Source organism: Carcharhinus amblyrhynchos, chromosome 5 (assembly GCF_965287045.1).
Source record: "Carcharhinus amblyrhynchos chromosome 5, sCarAmb.v2.hapA, whole genome shotgun sequence".
NCBI classification, from domain to species: Eukaryota; Metazoa; Chordata; class Chondrichthyes; order Carcharhiniformes; family Carcharhinidae; genus Carcharhinus; species Carcharhinus amblyrhynchos.
The window spans coordinates 31,464,712-31,482,494 of record NC_137328.1 but is presented as its reverse complement, the minus strand read 5'-3'; the positions used below and the strand labels follow the sequence as shown (position 1 = coordinate 31,482,494).

The window sequence follows — 17,783 nt, the reverse complement described above, 5'->3', positions numbered from 1 at the left end:
ATAACAATATCCATAATTAATCATAATTCAGAAGAGGGGCATAGCCATCTCTTTGTTCACTGCAATCCTGCATGATGCTGTCATTTCCCCCAATCCAGTTTCTGATATGGTGCACCGATCCAAACTTTCTCCGACTTGGTCTTTCCTTTACTAATGTTTCACTTTTGCCAACACTAGATTCTCACTCTGTCTTCTGGAATGGTCATACTTTCTCAAAAACTATCCAAACCCCAGGAACCCAATCGCGAAACTAAAGCATTGTTTGTCACTTATGCTTCATTTTCTTGTACACATTTACAAGTCATGTTTTTTTGTCTAGTTGGGCTTGTTTAACCCATGTAAAATGGGTTATATGCTCTGTGATGATTTTCAACTTTGCGCAATCATTTTAGATTGAAACTTTATGAACGCTTTTTATTATTCTTTTGTCTAACTCTTCAAGGACAAGGTTTTCACTCTGTCTACAGGCATTTTTGTCTCCTCGACTTGTGCTACAATCATCTACAGCCTCCGAGTTGCTAGTCACAGGATCTTGCCCGATTTTGTTCTGTGCTGTTAAAATGAATTTGTTGGAAATCCGATGAGAATAGGTCTCCCGGTGCTTGACCTCCGAATAGCATAGCTGGAACTTGAAGGCAGCCTGAAACCCTCGCCGAAAATTCTTGTTGAAGTATCCATAGATGATAGGGTTGACACTGCTGTTGCAGAAAGCTAACCAATGGGCAAAGGGATAGATGTACAAATTAATTATTCGCAACTGACTGTGCGAGAGCCTTGCATAGTCAGACAGCATCATCAGAGTCCAGAGTGGGAGCCATGACAAGGTGAAAAGCAGGGCTACAGTGGCTAACATCTTGATCACCCGCTGCTTTTTCTTTGGTACAGTGCAGCCATTTTCCTGGTGAGACCCTTCACCAACAGGTATGCTGGTTTTAAACAATGCAATTCCTATCCGTGCATACATAATAACTATGAGTGACAGAGGAGCCAAGTAAATGTTGGAAAATAACACTGTGGTATAAATTTTTCTCATTTTTGGATTTGGCCATGCTTCATAGCATTGATAGCAAGGATAACTTTTGTTAATACTTTTGAAAATCCTTATGGTGTCAGGCAGTCTGGCTACTTGTAGCATGATTGCTGAAGGACACATTATTGAAACAGCAAGAACCCATACAACAACAATGATGATTGTTGCAACAGCCATATTAAGTTTTTGTTTGAAAGGGTATACGATACACCTGAACCTGCAAAATAGATAATGAAAAGAGTACATTTGTTTAATATTCAATATCCATGATTTGTATATTTGAGAAACAAATTTATATAGGAGTGTGTCGGACTGGCAAATTCCAAGGAAGCTGCTAAAATGAATTTATTTATTTTTAAAGTTTAAAGTTTATTTATTGGTGTCACAAGTAGACTTACATTAATACTGCAATGTAATTACCGTGAAAATCTATTTTTAATTGAGCTCACTGACATGATTATGCTCCAAAGTTGCCAGGGTTGCTTATATTGCAATGATAATACTTCTACCACAGTGTTTAAAAAAAATAAAGTTGTTGAAAAACATTGGACCCTACTTCTGAAAAATACTGAGAGCAAGAATTCGAACTTCATCTTTAGGTTAAGAAGACATTTGTGGGGTAGCATCAAAATCTGAGGCTGCTTTACAGCGGGAAAGGATGGGGGATACTCACATGGTAACACAATGCTATGAAATGGTTCACAAAGGGTACTCACATATGACCAATTCTACCCCCTCCAATTGACAACAAAGCCTTATAGCTTGGCCAACTCTTTCATGTAAAGCAGAATTGCGTAAGATTCTGGGGGAGAATCTAAATTTTATCTGAAAATGTCTAAAACTAGACATCAATTGAAATTAGTAAAATCATAAATTCCCCCATTCAGGGGACACAGGTTCCAAACACTGCTGCCTTACTGTGCCAGGGACCTGGGTTTGATTCCCAGCTTGGGTTACTGTGTCTGTGGAGTTTGCATGTTCTCCCTGTATCTATGTGGGTTTCCCCCGGGCGCTCCAGTTTCTTCCCGCAGTCCAAAGATGTTGTGGTTAGGTGCATTGGCCATGCTAAATTCTCCCTCAGTGTACCTGAACAGGTGCCAGAGTGTGGCAACTAGGGGATTTTCACAGTAATTTCATTGCAATATTAATGTAACCCTACTTGTGACTAATAAATAAACTTTAAAAAAATGTAATCAAACCATGATTCAAAATTTATCAAATTCTAAATTGTATCAATAGTGCACACCAGTCTCTAGTGCAATGGGAATAATTTCTTCCTATACAGGCATTATAAGCTGCGGTGAAAAAACAATTTTATATTTCAGGAAAGCTGTAAATACCAGCAATTAGACAGCGGAAGGAATTGGACTAGAAATATCAAATAATAAGGTCTCAAATTGTGCAGAAGAACGATAATGGATTAGCATTTGCGATATTGAACATTGGAAGGGCAGCTCCAATATTCTCTTAGGCTTGTCATGGTTCGTTGCAAACCTGCACCTATTTTAATAAAACCTTTTTTTTATCATTGCAAGACAAAAGACACTGTGTAACACTCCACTTATCCCGCAGAGAGATGCAGTCAGCAATAAGTCTGGTCACAGCAGGACGTTAGTGATGTAAATGATATGGCCATGTCACTGCCCAGATTTGCTGAGGTTAGCAGCCAGGAAGGCACAGATCCTCTGTTGGGTCAGAATATTTAGTGGAACCTGCAATGCTGCTTGCTCACATGGACCTGTTAGCACAACATGGGCTGGGCTCACAACATTTCATGAATATTAGTTCAATAAATGACCTGCACTATTGATGCCTCATGGGAAAAGGCATGACATTCTTGTGAGCTAATCAAAACTAAGGATATGTAATTGCTTAAAGGGAAATGGATGAAAATGGGCATAAAAATTTCATGAATTCTGGTCCTTTTAGAATGTTGGGGAACTTTATGTCTGAATCCCTCCAACCAGGTTCCTGTCCCTAACACAGTAGTGAAACTGCTATTATCAAAGGCACAAGACATCCTGGCTGCAAATATCCCGAAGTGTCAAAACGGAGACAACACTGGAATGATTCACACTGGTCTGTCTGGCACATCAACATTCCCACAACAGCTTCTATTGTGAACCTGACTGAAGGTATGTCTCTTCGAGATATCCAGGTAGGATATTCTGTGCTTATAAAATATGAATCCTAAAAGGATAAAAGAAAGAGCTTGCATTTATGTATCAACTTACATCTTTAAAGGATTTCAGAGCCTCTTAAGTATGTATTCTTGAAGTGTAGTCATTGATGTTACGTAGGAAATGCAACTGTTCATTCATACACAGCAAGATTCCACAAACAACAATGACTTATCGACCAGGTAATCTGCTCTAATACTGTTGGTTGAGAAACATTGGCTAACACTCTTCCAAATGTAATGGGAGGCTATTGATTCAAATTCCAATCCAGGGGCCCGAGCAGAAAATCTAGGCAGATACATCAGTGCAATACTGAAGGAATGTTGACTTCAGGATGTGCTTTTAATGGAGACATTCTTTTCCCTCTTGAGTTGGTGTAAAAGATACCCTGGCACTTTTTGAAAAGCAGAATGGTCCAGGCGATCATTTTAGCATCAAACAACATTAAAACAGATCATGTGGTCGAAATCTCATTGTTGAATGCAAATTGCCTGTCATACTTCTCATTTTACAACAGTAACTTGGTTTTTAAGTATTTCATTGGCTGTAAAACACTTAGCCATATTCTGAGAATGTGAAAATTACTAAATCAAAGCAAACATTTTTTGCATAAATGTTCAGTTTTGAAGGGGCGTGATATTGAACTCAAAATATTAACTGTTTCTCTCTCCACATATGCTGCTGCGTTTTTCCAACAATTTTTGCTTATTTTTCAGATTTCCAGCATTAGTAGTAATTTGCCTTTTTCCAAGTCTTTCTTTGAGTTTTCAAACTCAGTTCTATATTGTATACTCTATTCTCAATTTAATACCAGTGATGGTTCATGGAGGTCAATTGAGCCATGTGCACCAAATTTTCCATGTTCACCTACCTGTCCACTGCAATTGCAACTAGGGTAAAAACTGAGGCTGAAACAGAGATTCCTTGAACCAGGCCACTTATCTTGCAAACAAAGTTTCCAAAGGGCCATCCTGTAAAACAGAGCACACTTCAAGTCATTCAATCTAGGGAGAAATAGCAAACATGATTGGAGATTAATTCTGTACAGAAAGACTAACAACTACTAATTTATTTTTCAACCCAAATCTTATCACATTTCGAAGAGATATGCCGTCCTGGTTAATTAAAATGTTGGATTCTAATTTGAGAAGAATAAATGCTGCGATAATCCAGACTTGTACAGGTAAATGATTTTAGTGAAGGAGCTGACTCCCAATGTCCCAGTGTGCAATAAACACCCTATCCCCCTACATCACAAATCTCACCATCGGGAAAAGAGAGAACCTAGCAGTAAGCCCCTTGAAAGAGAAAAGAGAGTTCTTTGCCACCTTACTTGCCATGTTTCAACAATATTGATGAAGCATGTGGGGCACATCTGGTAGGCAGCCCAGCTAAAGAACAGATGAGCTTGACTACTTACCCAGACTGGCCTGTTACCACACCATCCAGTGATCTGACGCCCCTCCCACACACCACCCCCATAACTACATTCATAAGTTCCCGAAGCCTGCCTGCTGGACAGCCTAATGTTGTTGTCAGCTAAATAAGACTAAGATCCAGCCCTGAAAATGAACATAACAGCCTACCTGGCCAATTAGATGGCCGACTGCACCAAGTCCACTCCTGTGGAGAAACTGCATTACAGATTCAGCACAGAGCTTAGTACTGTCATAGCTAAGAAAACACACTGGAAAATAGCATTGGTCAAATGTAGTCACTCATGAGGAACTTTCAGTGGAATTCTAGGAACTGAGTCCTTGAATGGATTTCGAGCAGAGTCTCTGGATGGAATTTTTTGTTCCTATCAGTGACGGGAATTGTGGCGGGTGGGGGCACTAAATTTGACAAGATGGAAGAAGCCAGTTTTCTGCTGGTAAAAAATCAGCTTAGAATTTTGTTCTCCTGACTTTGATGGTAGGCAGGTCGAACTTCCTTCTGATCTATGTTAGGAACCACATTTGCATTCATTTCCATCTCATGAGTACTCATTAAAAGGCCAACTCGCTGGAATTATGTTCACCCTCCAAATTAAGCACCCAGCCAATGGAGAATTAGAATGGTCTTTTCCGCAACTGTACATAAGTGGCATGCACCTGGCAAGCTACACTTCATCAACAATTTTGAGGAATGTACAGTGTTATGCAAAATTTCAAGCCCACAGGCAGCTCCAAGGCTGGGAACGCAAGGCAGGCTGATGGGGTAGGGTGCGGGAAGGCTCTTCCAGGGAAGGAGGACTGTCCATTCAGGTTGTGGGGACGAGGAACAGTGGCGGAGGGTTATCCAGCATGGGGCTTGGGGTACTGATTGTAGGCAGGAAGAATGACAGTCACAGCAAGCAACGAGATGTAGTAGGGTGGCAGGTCCAGGGTGAGAATGAGCCTAATAAGTGAAGGTACCATTGGATGGATCACCTCGGAATGTACTGACCTCCCTGCTGATGCATAACTAATGAACTGGAAAATGGAGGGTGGCATGTGTTCACCTGCCTCACTGCCCAGAGGGAATCATTCTGAATTTCCTGCCCGCCACGACATTTAGTCCCTAATTTTTAAAGCCTTCATGCAGTGATTTACCCACAGTGGGGCTGGCGAACCATTGAAATCTGTATTCACATGAGTGGGACCGGAAGGTCCTGCTGGTATGGAGGACTGGAAAATCCCACCCTCTGATTTTGACTGTGCACGAATTATAACTTATACAAGTCCAATTTACAATTGAGAAACTTCTGTAGACATGCATATCATGAAATGCCAGTTACTATGATTGTATCTTGTTTAAGCTGAGGTTATTTAGGCAATGCAGTGAACGAACTGTTCAGTAATTTTCTGTGCAATGATGTCTCAGTGTCCAAGGTCACAAGTAGGACCTTCCACAGATATCGCACAATGATCAGACTGCACCATCAGCAGAGATACACAATCAAAACTGTGTTTAGTGATATGAATGTGAGTTTATTGGATCATGCAACCTATGTAGGGGAGGTGTTGGAAGCTGTGGAAAGACCAGAAATCATGGTGTGCAAGTACATTCTGGTGACCATCAGAACGGGAGCTTTAGGATTATAATCTCATAGTATGTCTTTTAAAAGGAAAACATTGCAGCAGAGCAACCATTTTCTTGCAGAAAACATTTCATATTGGTCTGGATAACACAGAGGAGTCTGCCACTTAGAACTGAGTAACTATAAATAATGAGTGATGCCTATAAAGACTGATTGTTTGCCCTGAACCCATCATTAATTGTCTCAGTTATTTGTCATTGTGGGAATATAATGTAAATGTAAATAGCATTTTTCTATAATGCTGTCTCTGTTGCATATAATGTGACAAAAGATACTCAAAGGCATGTTGTGGATGTTTTAGTAAATTTAGAATAAAGGTTGGAGGTCATTTTAATCCAGGAATACAGAAATCTAGTGCAAGTACTTACACAGGGTATGGGGCAGAATCTGCCCAGTCCTCAGGCAGTGGCTTTGGAGGTTGGGAGAACGTGTGGAAATTCAGATACTTGTGTGTTGGGACACTGTCCTGACCTCAGGTGAGTTTCACAGATAGTGGACCAATCCCATCCTATTTCTGGAAGCCATCAGCAACTGAGCCTCCCTGCAGCAGGAGCGTGAGCCATCAGTGTCTCCTCTCAATGGGCCAATAAATATGCTGCAAGAATGAAAAGGTTGCAACCTTACTCATAGCCTTTTATATGGACGGGGTTCCCACCACACTGATGGTGTTAAGAGCTGTGGGTCTTCCTTATTTTAAAATTTTCAGAAAGTTTACAAGAGCGCCTCCATTTTGAGGCATGCTTGTATTTTCCACCTGCCTCAGCAGTGCCCAGTTCTTGTGGTGGGGCATCCATCCAATGTTGTGCGCTCTCCTACTGAATCTCTTATCTGGAAACCAGCCCACCATCCTTACTTGGATGGTGAATGGGAAGGTAGCCTTTTAATTGTCCATCTCCTGTAAGATTGCATCTCAGGGCTCACTCAGGAATGTGTGGGGTTGGGACATGGAATTAATCCCAACCCTTGAAAATTTTTAATGTTGATAAGATTGCAGGCCTAGAGCATTGTGAGAGTTTGGGATCGGACAGAACCAATTCTACAACAACACAAGAACCAGTATCTGAAGGCGGACCTTGTTGAGGTTTTAGAAAGGGCTTGCCTGCTGATTGGAAGGCTGGTGAAAAGTTCGCACTGCCTCTTTCCAGAAAGGTCCACCAAACCGCGTGCCAAGCAGGTGGTGGGGCCATCCTGGGGGTGGGGAGTCTTGCCTTCCAAGAAGTGCTGGTCAATCAGAAGCTGCCAGCTCTTACACACAGCAGCATTATTGGGGATGCAATAGCTAATGGACAAGTCCCAGAGTCCAGGATTACAGAGTGATCCAGGTCACAGGTAAGTCATATAGGAGTGTAGGGTTTGGGGAGATGAGGGGTCTAGGGGGGTTGACAGTAAGGGTAGGGTGGCTCTAACGCCTGAGGTCACATACCAACCGACTTAAGAACACCGTCTTTCCTGCTGCCGTCAGACTTTTGAATGGACCTACCTTGCATTAAATTGATCTTTCGCTACACCCTAGCTATGGCCATAACACTACATTCTGCACTCTCTCCTTTCCTCCTCAATGTCTATATAGCGCGCAAGAAAGAATACTTTTCACTATATACTAATACATGTGACAATATTAAGTCAAATTAACAGCCACATTACTTAGAATAAAGAAACCAATCACCTCTCTGATTTGTTAAACCATATGCTGAAACTACTGCTGGAGTTTTACCAGGCTTTTGGGTAGTGAGGTGAGAAGGCTGGCATCAATGGCACTCAAAGGTGTTGAAAGGGCATGCCCAATATTTACCCTCCATCATGCCATTTTGCCAGTGGTGGGAGAGTTGGCAGCCACATTGCCTGTCCAATTCGCAAAATCAATTGAATGTGCCTCCACCACACTTCCAGACCTCAACCATTTGTGTATGAAAGTTTTTCTCATATCACATTTCCTCCTTTTGCAAATCACTATAAATCTGTGACCTCTCATTCTTGGATCTTTAACGAGTGGGAATAGTTTCTCCCTATTTACTTCGTTCAGCCTCCTCATGATTTTGGAACATTGCTATAAATCTCCTCTTAGCTGTCTTCTCTCCAAGGAGAACAGTCCAAAACTTTTAATCTATTCTCATAATTTTTCATCGCTGGAATCTTTCTTGTAAACTTCTGCATTTTCTCCAATACCTTTTCTATAGTGTGGCAGATAGAACTGTGCACAATATTCAGCTGAGGTCCAGCTAGTGTCTGGTATAACTTCAGCTTAACATCCTTGCTCTTGTACTCTACTCTATGTCCCTATTAATAATGTCCAGGATACGATATGCTTTACTAACTGCTCTCTCCATCTGGTTGGTCACCTTCAATGATCCATGCACAGATACACCCAGGTCCCTCTGCTCCTGCACCCTTTTCCAAATTGTTCAAGGCTGAGATTGATAGGTTTTTAATCAATGAAGGAATTAATGGGGATAAGGCAGGGAGACAGAGTGTAGTGAGGAATGTCTCCTATCTCCGCAAGAGCTGCAGAGCACAAAATCAATAGGCTGGTTATCACTCCAAATCATTCACCTGGATATGTGTAAATCATACAACACTGTCTAATGCTGGGATTGGAGTGGAAAATATCTCTTTGCTAAGGACTCTATTATATTGACAATGGACATGAACATTAAGAAATTGCAATGCCAACGGAACAACAAGGCTCCTGAAGAAAATCTTACCCCCACAGGAGAGAAAATGGGGGCTATGGAGATAAGGCAGGGAAGTAGACTTAGCGAGTATTAGATCAGCCATGATCTTATTAAATGGCAGAGCAGGCTCGAAGGACTGAATGGCCTACTCCTATTTCTTATGGTCTTATCATCTATCTGCCCACTCCACCAACCTGTATTTGTCCCTCTGAAGTTCTATACTGTCCTCCTCACAGTTTACAATGCTTTCAAGTTTTGTCTCATGCACAAACTTTGAGATTGTCCCCTGCACACTAACACCTAGATCATTAATATATATGGCAAGTTTTGTTACATCTGTATAAAACTTTAGTTAGGCCATATTTGGAATATTGCAACATCCTGGTAAACATTTTTTGTACTCCCTCCAAAGCCACCACGTCCTGCTGCAAATGTGGCTACCAGAATTTGAGACTGTGTTCCAAATGTGGCCTAACCAACATTTTATATAACTGCAACATAATTCACCAACTTTTATACTCGATGCTCCGGTTGATGAAGGCAAGCATGCCACATGCTATCTTCGCCACCTTTTCCACCAGTGCTACCACTTTTAAGGATCTATGGATCTGCACACCCAGATCTGTGTGTCTATGCTCCTGATGGTTCTGCCATTTATTTTATAGCTCCCACTTGAATTGGATCTACCAAAATGCATCACCTTGCATTTGTCCAGATTAAGTTCCATCTGTCATTTCTCTGCCCAATTTTCCAGCCTATCTATATCCTGCTGTATTCCCTGACAATCTTCATCATTATCTGCAACTCTGTCAATTTTAGTATCATCCACAAACTTGCTAATCAGACCAGTTACGTTTTCTTCCAAGTCATTAATATACATTACAAACAACAGAGGTCCCAGCAGCGATCCCTGCAGAACACCGCTAGTTACAGACCTCCACTCAGGAAAAACACCCTTCCACTGTTATCCTCTGTTTTCTATGGCCAAGCCAGTTCTGAATCCATCTAGCTAGTTCACCTTTGATTCCACATGATTTAACCTTTTGTATCAACCTCTTGGTTCCCAAATGTATTTTTTAGTTGGCACCAGTCATAAGCACACTTCTTCCTGATCTTAATTTCTATTTCCTTTTTCATCTCGGAAGTTCTGGTACCTTGCTTTACATTTGCCTTTTGAGGGAATGGGATCAAAGGTTGTGGAGAAAAGGCAGGATTAGACTATTAATTGGATGATCAGCCATAGTTGTAATGAATGGTGGAGCAGGCTCGAAGGGCCAAATGGCCTCCTCCTGCTCCTATCTTCTAAGTTTCTATACCTTGTCTGCGTCTGGATCATTTCTGTTTTGTAAGTAGCCCATTGTTCAGTTAGTTTTTCTTGCTGATGTTTTGTCGTAGTTTAATGGCCCAGCTCCATTTCTGTCTCATTGAAGTCAATTCTCCCCCATTAATTACTCTTGCTCTGGATTGCCTCTTGTCCTTTCAGTCATCATCCTAAACATTATGATAGTCTGATCCCTGTTTCCTAAATATTCCTCCACTGACACATGATCTATTTAACTCATCTCATTTACAAGAACTAGGTCCAGCAGTGCATCTTTCTTGTTGAACTGAAAGAAACTTCTTCTGAACACACCTGAGGAACTTTATTCCCCCCCCCCCCCTCCCCCCCCCCACCCCCATCCTATCATTGTCCCAGACTACATTTAGGTAATTAAAGTCCCCCATTATAATTACTGTATGTTTGCACTTCTAATTTCTCTGCAGTTTTGTTTATCTACACTTTTCCTACTAATTGGTGGTCTATAGCAATGTAATCGTATTCTTTTTGTTTTGTTAGCTCTATCAATTTTGTCCTTGAACTCTCTGGGATATTCTTTCTCTTCAGCACTGCAGTGCTCTCCATAACCAATACCACCACCCTCCTCCTCTTCTTCCTTTTCTATCCTTTCAGAACACTTTGTACCCAAGGATATTTAATACCCAGGCCTGCCATCCTTGAGCCAGGACTCAGTTATCACCACAACATCACATTTCCACACGGTAATCTGCACCTGTAACTCCCCAGTCTTATTTACTATACTTCGTGATTCACATACATGCAGGGTAACCCAGATTTAAGCTTCATTTTTTCCCCCTTACTCCAACTCCACCCATTAACTTACTATTTCCTATGCTAGTGCTATATGTTCATCACAGCGTTTTGTGCATCCTAGCTTTCTTCTCTAATTTCCTCTTTGTTTCCATCTCTGCCAAGTTAGTTTAAAATCCTCACAACAGCTCTGGCTGACACTCAGCAAGGAACACAGTCCCAGATCAGATGTAATCCATCCAGCTTGTACAATTTTCCCGACAGCCTGTCCCAGGAATCTAAAGCCCTCCCTCCTGCACTTATCCTCCTACTTCTGTACTCACTTGCACATGACAATGGGAATAACCTGGAGATTACTGTTCACCCTCCCCTTGCTCTGTGACATCCTTGACCTTGGTACCGAGCACACAACATACCATCCTGGTGTCACATCTATGGCCTTCTGTTTCCCTCACTAATGTATTCATTATTATTATTTCTCTTCCTTTCTCTTTTGTCCCCTCCTGTACAGCCACTGTGGTGCACAAACTTACTTCTGACTGCTCTCCTCTAAGGAATCAGCGTCCTCACCGGCTTCCAAAATGGAAAATCGATTTCTGAGTGAGAATCCAGGGCATTCTTGTGCCACTTGCCTAGTTCTCTTGGACTGCCTGATGGCCACCCACTCCCTCACTGCCTCCAGGCCTTTAAGGTGCGGTGTGACCACGTCTCTGAATGTGCTATCCATGTGGCTCCCAGCCTCGCAGATATACCAGTGACTCAAGCTGCTGCTGTGCTCTGAAACCCAGAACTCAAATTTTCTGCAGCTGGCAGCACTTTCCACACATGTGATCATCTGGGACATCAGTAGAGACAATGATTTCACACATAATACAGGACACACATTCCACTTGACTAAGCTGTCCTGCCCTGTCTCAACTTTACTTCTCTGATGTAAACTTTATTCCACTTTGCATTACGTGTGTTACCTTTCTATATTGGCCTTAACTTTTCCTTATTCCAGATGCTATTTTTTCACACATTGCCCCTTACATTCAGCACTCACTGGCCAATCAACTTATTAGTTTCCTGTGACATCACGGTCGTTTTTATTCCCCCACTGCTGCCTCACAGCAGCTGAAATACTCATCAATAACCTGCCTCTCCTTCTGCAGCAAGATAGGACAATATAGATGATTTCTTGAAGACAGAGTTAACAAATAAAAAGCAAAAGAACACCTCTTTCCCCTCTGTACTGAATTCCTATTTTGTCAGAACTAGGATATTTGGGAATTGGATGCAAAGGGTCATCCAGACTCGAAATGTTGGCTCTGTTCTCTCTCCACAGATGCTGTCAGACCTGCTGAGTTTATCCAGCATTTTCTGTTTTTGTCCCAAATGTACTTCCTTGTTCTCTGTCTCACTCAGGCCAAAGTGTCGTCTTATTGATTGTGCGGGTCTTGCTGATCAAGTGACTGACTATTTGGCCAGTTAAGGGACAGTGCCTTCTTTTATAGGTATTTTTACCCACATCTGAGGGGGTCGCCACTATATGCTGAGACCACCCAGTGAAACATGGTGATCCCCCACCTCCAGGGTGGGGACTTAGAGACACCATGATACACAGAGAACTGCCTGCCCCGCACTGTTGGTGATGGCAGCCCCCACAGCAATGGTGTTGTCTGTGCCTCACAATACCCAATCCACCCCCTGCTGCCTGATTGCTGGGGCTTAGCTGCCTGGTCCTGGTGTCTCTCAATCCCATTTACCCTTCTTTCCCAGCCATTGAGGCACACCCTCCATGCAGCTGCAGACTCAGAAATATGTACTGCTCGCGGTGGTACTGCTGACCTGTTGCCTTCTGCTTGGACCAGCAGCTTTTGGGGAGGGCCACTGTCCACAAGTGGGATGGCAGCCCTGGCAGTGGACATATAGTTGACTACCACCTCTGGTCTCACTGCTGTCTGAAGCAGGGCTGGCCCTTGCTTTCAGTCCCAGTGACAGGACTTCAACTGTTGTTCACATTTCTGAAAAATATTTTTATTACTTGCAATTGCTTTTGTCGGCATCACCTTTCTGATTTTGAATGCTCACTGTGTACACATATAGTCCAAAAATCAATCCGTCGGTGTAAAGTCCTATATTTCCACACAAACTTAGGTTGGCACTTATGCTGTACTGAAGAAGCAACACACTGTTGGAGATTTTAGGTGACATTGTTAAACTGAGATTGTGCCTCTCTTCAATGTCAAAAATCCCACAGCATTGTTTGAAAAAGATTTGTTCATCGTCACATTGCTGTCTGTGTGCTGAGTGTAAATTGACTGTTGTGTTTCCCTCCATTCAAAAGTATTTCACTGATGGCCAAATAATTTAGGACAAGCTGAAAATGTGAAAGATGCTGTATACATGTACACCTTTCCTTTATTAGCAGCATGGTCATCCAACCAGAAACATGCTGTATGCAAAATAATTATTGCTAAAGTCTGTTCAGATTTACTAATCTTATCAGTTCTGCAGTTACTGTTAATTTTGGTTGAGTTTTGTACTGAGTTAAACTCAATATGTCACTCCAAAACCATAGGTACTTAACCTATGGTTGTGGAGCGACATATTGAGAACTAATTGAGATCACTGTATCAGCATCTCTGGTAGTGTAGTTTGCATCCATCACAGAATGTGACACTGAAGACATCAACTCTCCAAAAGCTGTAGGTGATAATTGCAATGCATTTGAGCAATCATGCCAAATATTTGCCAGTATGGTGCTAAAATTGTCAGTTTTGGATAACTTGCTATAGAAAATAAAAATGTGTGCTGCAGTTTGCGTTAAAACTCATTTGAATGCGATGACCATCTGTTCATTTTGTAAGGGATTGTCACTTGTTTTTTACTGTGTGCCATGTGTCCCCAAATCCTTTGTCCCTTATTTTGAGGACAGCCTATGGAAGACAACCTGGGAATCCCTGTGCATTTGCTTCTGTTTGTTTTTTGTGCGTCTGTGTACTGTGCCAATAGCCACCAGGGAGAGTTGTATACTGCTGCACCACCCCCACACTCACGCTCCTAGTCTCACATTCGATATGTCCCTGATTTGATTCCTTCAGTGTTGGACAGCCTCGTAATTGTGTAAAACAAGTGATAATGAGTTGGCAATTAATTCTACATCTCTCCTATTTTGTCTTTGATGGAAATAAAAGTCAGGAAAAATGTATGGGCTGCGATAGGGAAAAAACAGTTTGGACTGGTATTCTTATTTCCCAGTTTTTGGAGGTGTTCCATTTAGGGTATACAAGACCAGTTCAGACCAGTTTTCATATTTCCCCATTTTTATGTTTTCCTTTCTAGATAGCTATTATCTACTTTACTCTGTTTTACTCTTCTGGCCAAAGTCAAGATTAACCTCACTGTGGAGCAAAGAGCAGGAAATTCTTCCATATTTCACAATATTTTTAAAAAAGTTACCTAAAACCTTATACTTCACTTTGAGCACACTTTTTTCTCCCAAAATTGAATTAGAAATTTTGGACTTTTCTTCAATAGTTGGGATTTATACAAGAAATACTGGAGAGGATAGTTCTACTTTGTAGCACATGCATCCTCTCTTCCCTGAAATTCTCAGAATGATGTTCACAATAAGCTAATTGGAAAAAAATAACCAGCATCCCTGCACTTACCTGTCAGGATATTGTCCACAAGAGTTGTAGGCATACAAAATACCCCAACTAGGAGGTCGCTGATGGCAAGGTTAAGGATAAAGAGGTTGGTGACTGTCCGCATGTGTCGGTTCCTCACCACAATAAAACAGACCAGTCCATTACCAAGCATGCAGAGCAAGAAGATGAGAAGGTATGAGATTATGAAGACTGTGGCAATTGAAGGTGTGTGCTGGTAAAAGGGTAGATAGGTAATGTTGCTTTGAAGGTGAAAATATGAAATTGATTCATTTAAAAAGAACGAGTGGTAGTCTTGGGAGGAGCGATTCTGATCCAGTTCTTTGTTCATTGTTGTGACTCTATTATGAAAGAAAGGAACACAGTTAGTGATGTATCACTTCACAGCTTCATTAATGCATCCACAACTTCAGGATTATTTCTTCACCCTATGTTATCGCTCAATCCCACACTATCGCTCGAGCGAGACTAGAAATTCCCGCCCGAGGTCAATGGACATTTCTGTTTTCTGTCCCTTGCCTGCTGCAATTCTGTGGTGGACAGGTGGTAGAATTCCAGTGAATGGCCCAATCAAGGGCAGAAATGTGTTCTTAATATTCCTGAAGTTCCAGCAGAACCACCATACATATCTTTCCCTGCTTACCCTTTCAGCATTCAAGAAGGACCATCCCTCAGTCACCCCTACCAGCCTCCCTTCCCTATGGCACCTTTCCATGAAAAGAGACGCAGTCCTTTCCTTTCACCTCCTTCTTTCTCACTGTCCAAAGCCCCAAACACTCCTTTCAAGTGTAATAGCAACTTACCTGTACATCTTTCATTCAATACACTGCATTCATCGTTCATGACGTGGACTCTTCTACATTGGCATGACCAAACACAGACTGGATGGCTGCCTTGTGGAACACCTTTGTTCAGTCTTCTGGTTGTTTGTCATTTTAATTCTCCACCTTCTTCCCATGCTGACCTTTCTGTCCACAGCCTGCTCAGTGTTCCCAGGGAGTTCAACACAAGCCCAAGGAACAGCACCTTAATGATTCAACACTGAGTTTAACAACTTTAGGTCACAACTTCTGCCTCCCCCTCTTGTTCCATGTGTTTTTTGTTTCTCTTTTTTAGTTTTGCTGTGTTAGTCTTATTTTGTTCCTTTCTTTATTCCTTCATATTGGATACAGATGGTTCCTATGCAGCCATTCATGCCACATTTGGACACAATCTTTGTTTCTCCATTACCACTTTCTTCGGCTGCTGCATCATGAAATCTTTTAGTTAATCTTCCACCCTCTGCCCTATCACGGTGGCAAGGGTGGAGATGATGGTGATGTCACTGGATTCAGAATCCAGAGGCGCAGGTTACCCTGGGAACCATAGCAAAATTACGATACAGAAAGAGGCCACTCAGCCCATCATGTCTATACCAGCCAAAAAGTTGGGGAAATAGAAACCAATCGCTCATTGTAATTCCATTTTCCTGTACCTGGTCCATAGTCTTGCAGCTTACAGCACTTCAGATGTAGATCCAGGTATCTTTTCAATGTGTTGAGCTTCTAGCCACAACCACTAACTTAGGCAGTGAATTCCAAATAGCCACCATCCTCTGGGTGAAAAAGTTTTCCTTCTGTCCCCTCTAATCCATCTGCTAATTGCCCTAAATCTATTCCCCCTGCTACCTGACCCTCAGCTAGGGGAAGCAAGCCTTTTCTATGTAGCCTATCTAGGCCCATCTGGTTACTAATGTCCTTTAGGGAAAAAAATCTGCCATCCTTACCTGGTCTGGTCTAGGTTGACACTTGGCAGCCCTCTATCCAGCAAGTACTCAGTTCAAAGGGCAATTAAGGATGGGCAACAAATGCTTACCAGCATTTTCCAGGTGAAAAAGTAATTTAAAAAAAATCTTTCCTCAGTTCTGATGAAAGGTCATCAACCTGAAACATTTTAATTCTCTTCTCTCCACATCTGCTGCCTGACCTGCTGAGGTTTTCTATCAGTTCTGTCCTAATTTTGGATTTCCTGCATTTGCAGTGTTTTGCTTTTTTTTAAGATAGCAGCTCTTGTTATGTAACTTTGGAACCATGTTAACTTCATCTGGCAGGTTTGGTAACTTAATACCTGCTCCAGATAGATTTGGCTCACAGTTGATGACTAAAATTCAAGGTTCCCTAATTAAGGGCCAGGCCTGTTACTGGTGAGCTCGGCTTCTTTTGGCCCTTGTCCAGGTAATTCTGCAAAGCTATATTTTAGCAGAAGCATGGTTCTGGATGTGCGAATAACAGGGAGTTCACTATTGTATACCTACTTTATGTGTATTTTTAACTATTTCAGCCTGAGCAGTAGTAGGCATGGTGGCACAGTGATTACCACTGCTGTCTCACAGCGCTAGGGACACTGGTTCAGTTCTGACCTTGGGTGACCATCTGTGTGGCGGTTGCAAGATTTCTCTTTGTCTTCGCAGGTTTCTTCTGGGTGCTCTGGTTTCCTGCTACAGTCCAGAGATATGCAGATTGGCCATGCTAAATTGCCCCTTTGTAGGTAAATCTGTGGGGTTACGGTGCTAGGGCCTGGGTGGGATTGTTGTCAGCGCAGGCTCGATGGGTCCAATCCCTTCTGCACTGTAGGGATTTTATGATTCCAGTAGGCCATTCAGCCCCTGAGCCTGTTACATCACAGTCTATACCTTAGTTCCACATACAGTATCCACCCTGGTTCCCTTACTTTCAATATTCTTGTGTAACAATAATCTAGCAATCTCAAAATTTGAAATTTCCAATCAACATAGCCTCAAAAATATTTGTTCCAGATTTTCACTTCCCTTGGTGTGAAGAGGTGCTACCTGACATTACCGTGAATGGCCTAACTCTAAGCTCATGTCCCCTTGTTCTGGACTTTCCCATCCAAGGAAACAGTTTGTCTCTAACAATCCAATCAAATCCTTTAATCATCTTAAAAATCTTAATGATGCCATTCAATATTCTTGAGGAATACCAGTCTCCACTATGCTCTGAAGTCATTCTGGTGAATCTGCGTTGTACCTGGCTCTTCCAAAATGTCATTCCTGAGGTGCAATGTCCAGAACTGAATGCAATAATGCAGATGGGGTCTGA

At 42.0% G+C, this 17,783-nt stretch overlaps 1 protein-coding gene across 1 annotated transcript; it reads right to left on the bottom strand.

Moving 5' to 3' along the window:
* Nucleotides 1–388: 388 nt before the first annotated feature.
* npffr2a (neuropeptide FF receptor 2a) lies at nt 389–15,019 on the bottom strand. The gene is made up of 3 exons (XM_080189636.1): nt 14,689–15,019; nt 4,082–4,181; nt 389–1,247 (listed from the first exon to the last, which is right to left on the bottom strand). The coding sequence occupies exons 1-3, from the start codon at nt 15,014–15,016 to the stop codon at nt 389–391; spliced, it is 1,287 nt and encodes a 428-aa protein (XP_080045762.1). The 5' UTR covers nt 15,017–15,019.
* Between the last annotated feature and the right edge of the window lie 2,764 nt (nt 15,020–17,783).

Coding starts and splice junctions, on each gene's coding strand:
- npffr2a (XM_080189636.1), bottom strand. CDS start 15,016: ATGAACAAAGAACTGGATCAGAATCGCTCCTCCCAAGACTACCACTCG. Junction 4,182..14,688: donor TGTGGACAATATCCTGACAG/GTAAGTGCAGGG, acceptor TCTGTTTTACAG/GATGGCCCTTTGGAAACTTT. Junction 1,248..4,081: donor GTTGCAATTGCAGTGGACAG/GTAGGTGAACAT, acceptor TCTATTTTGCAG/GTTCAGGTGTATCGTATACC.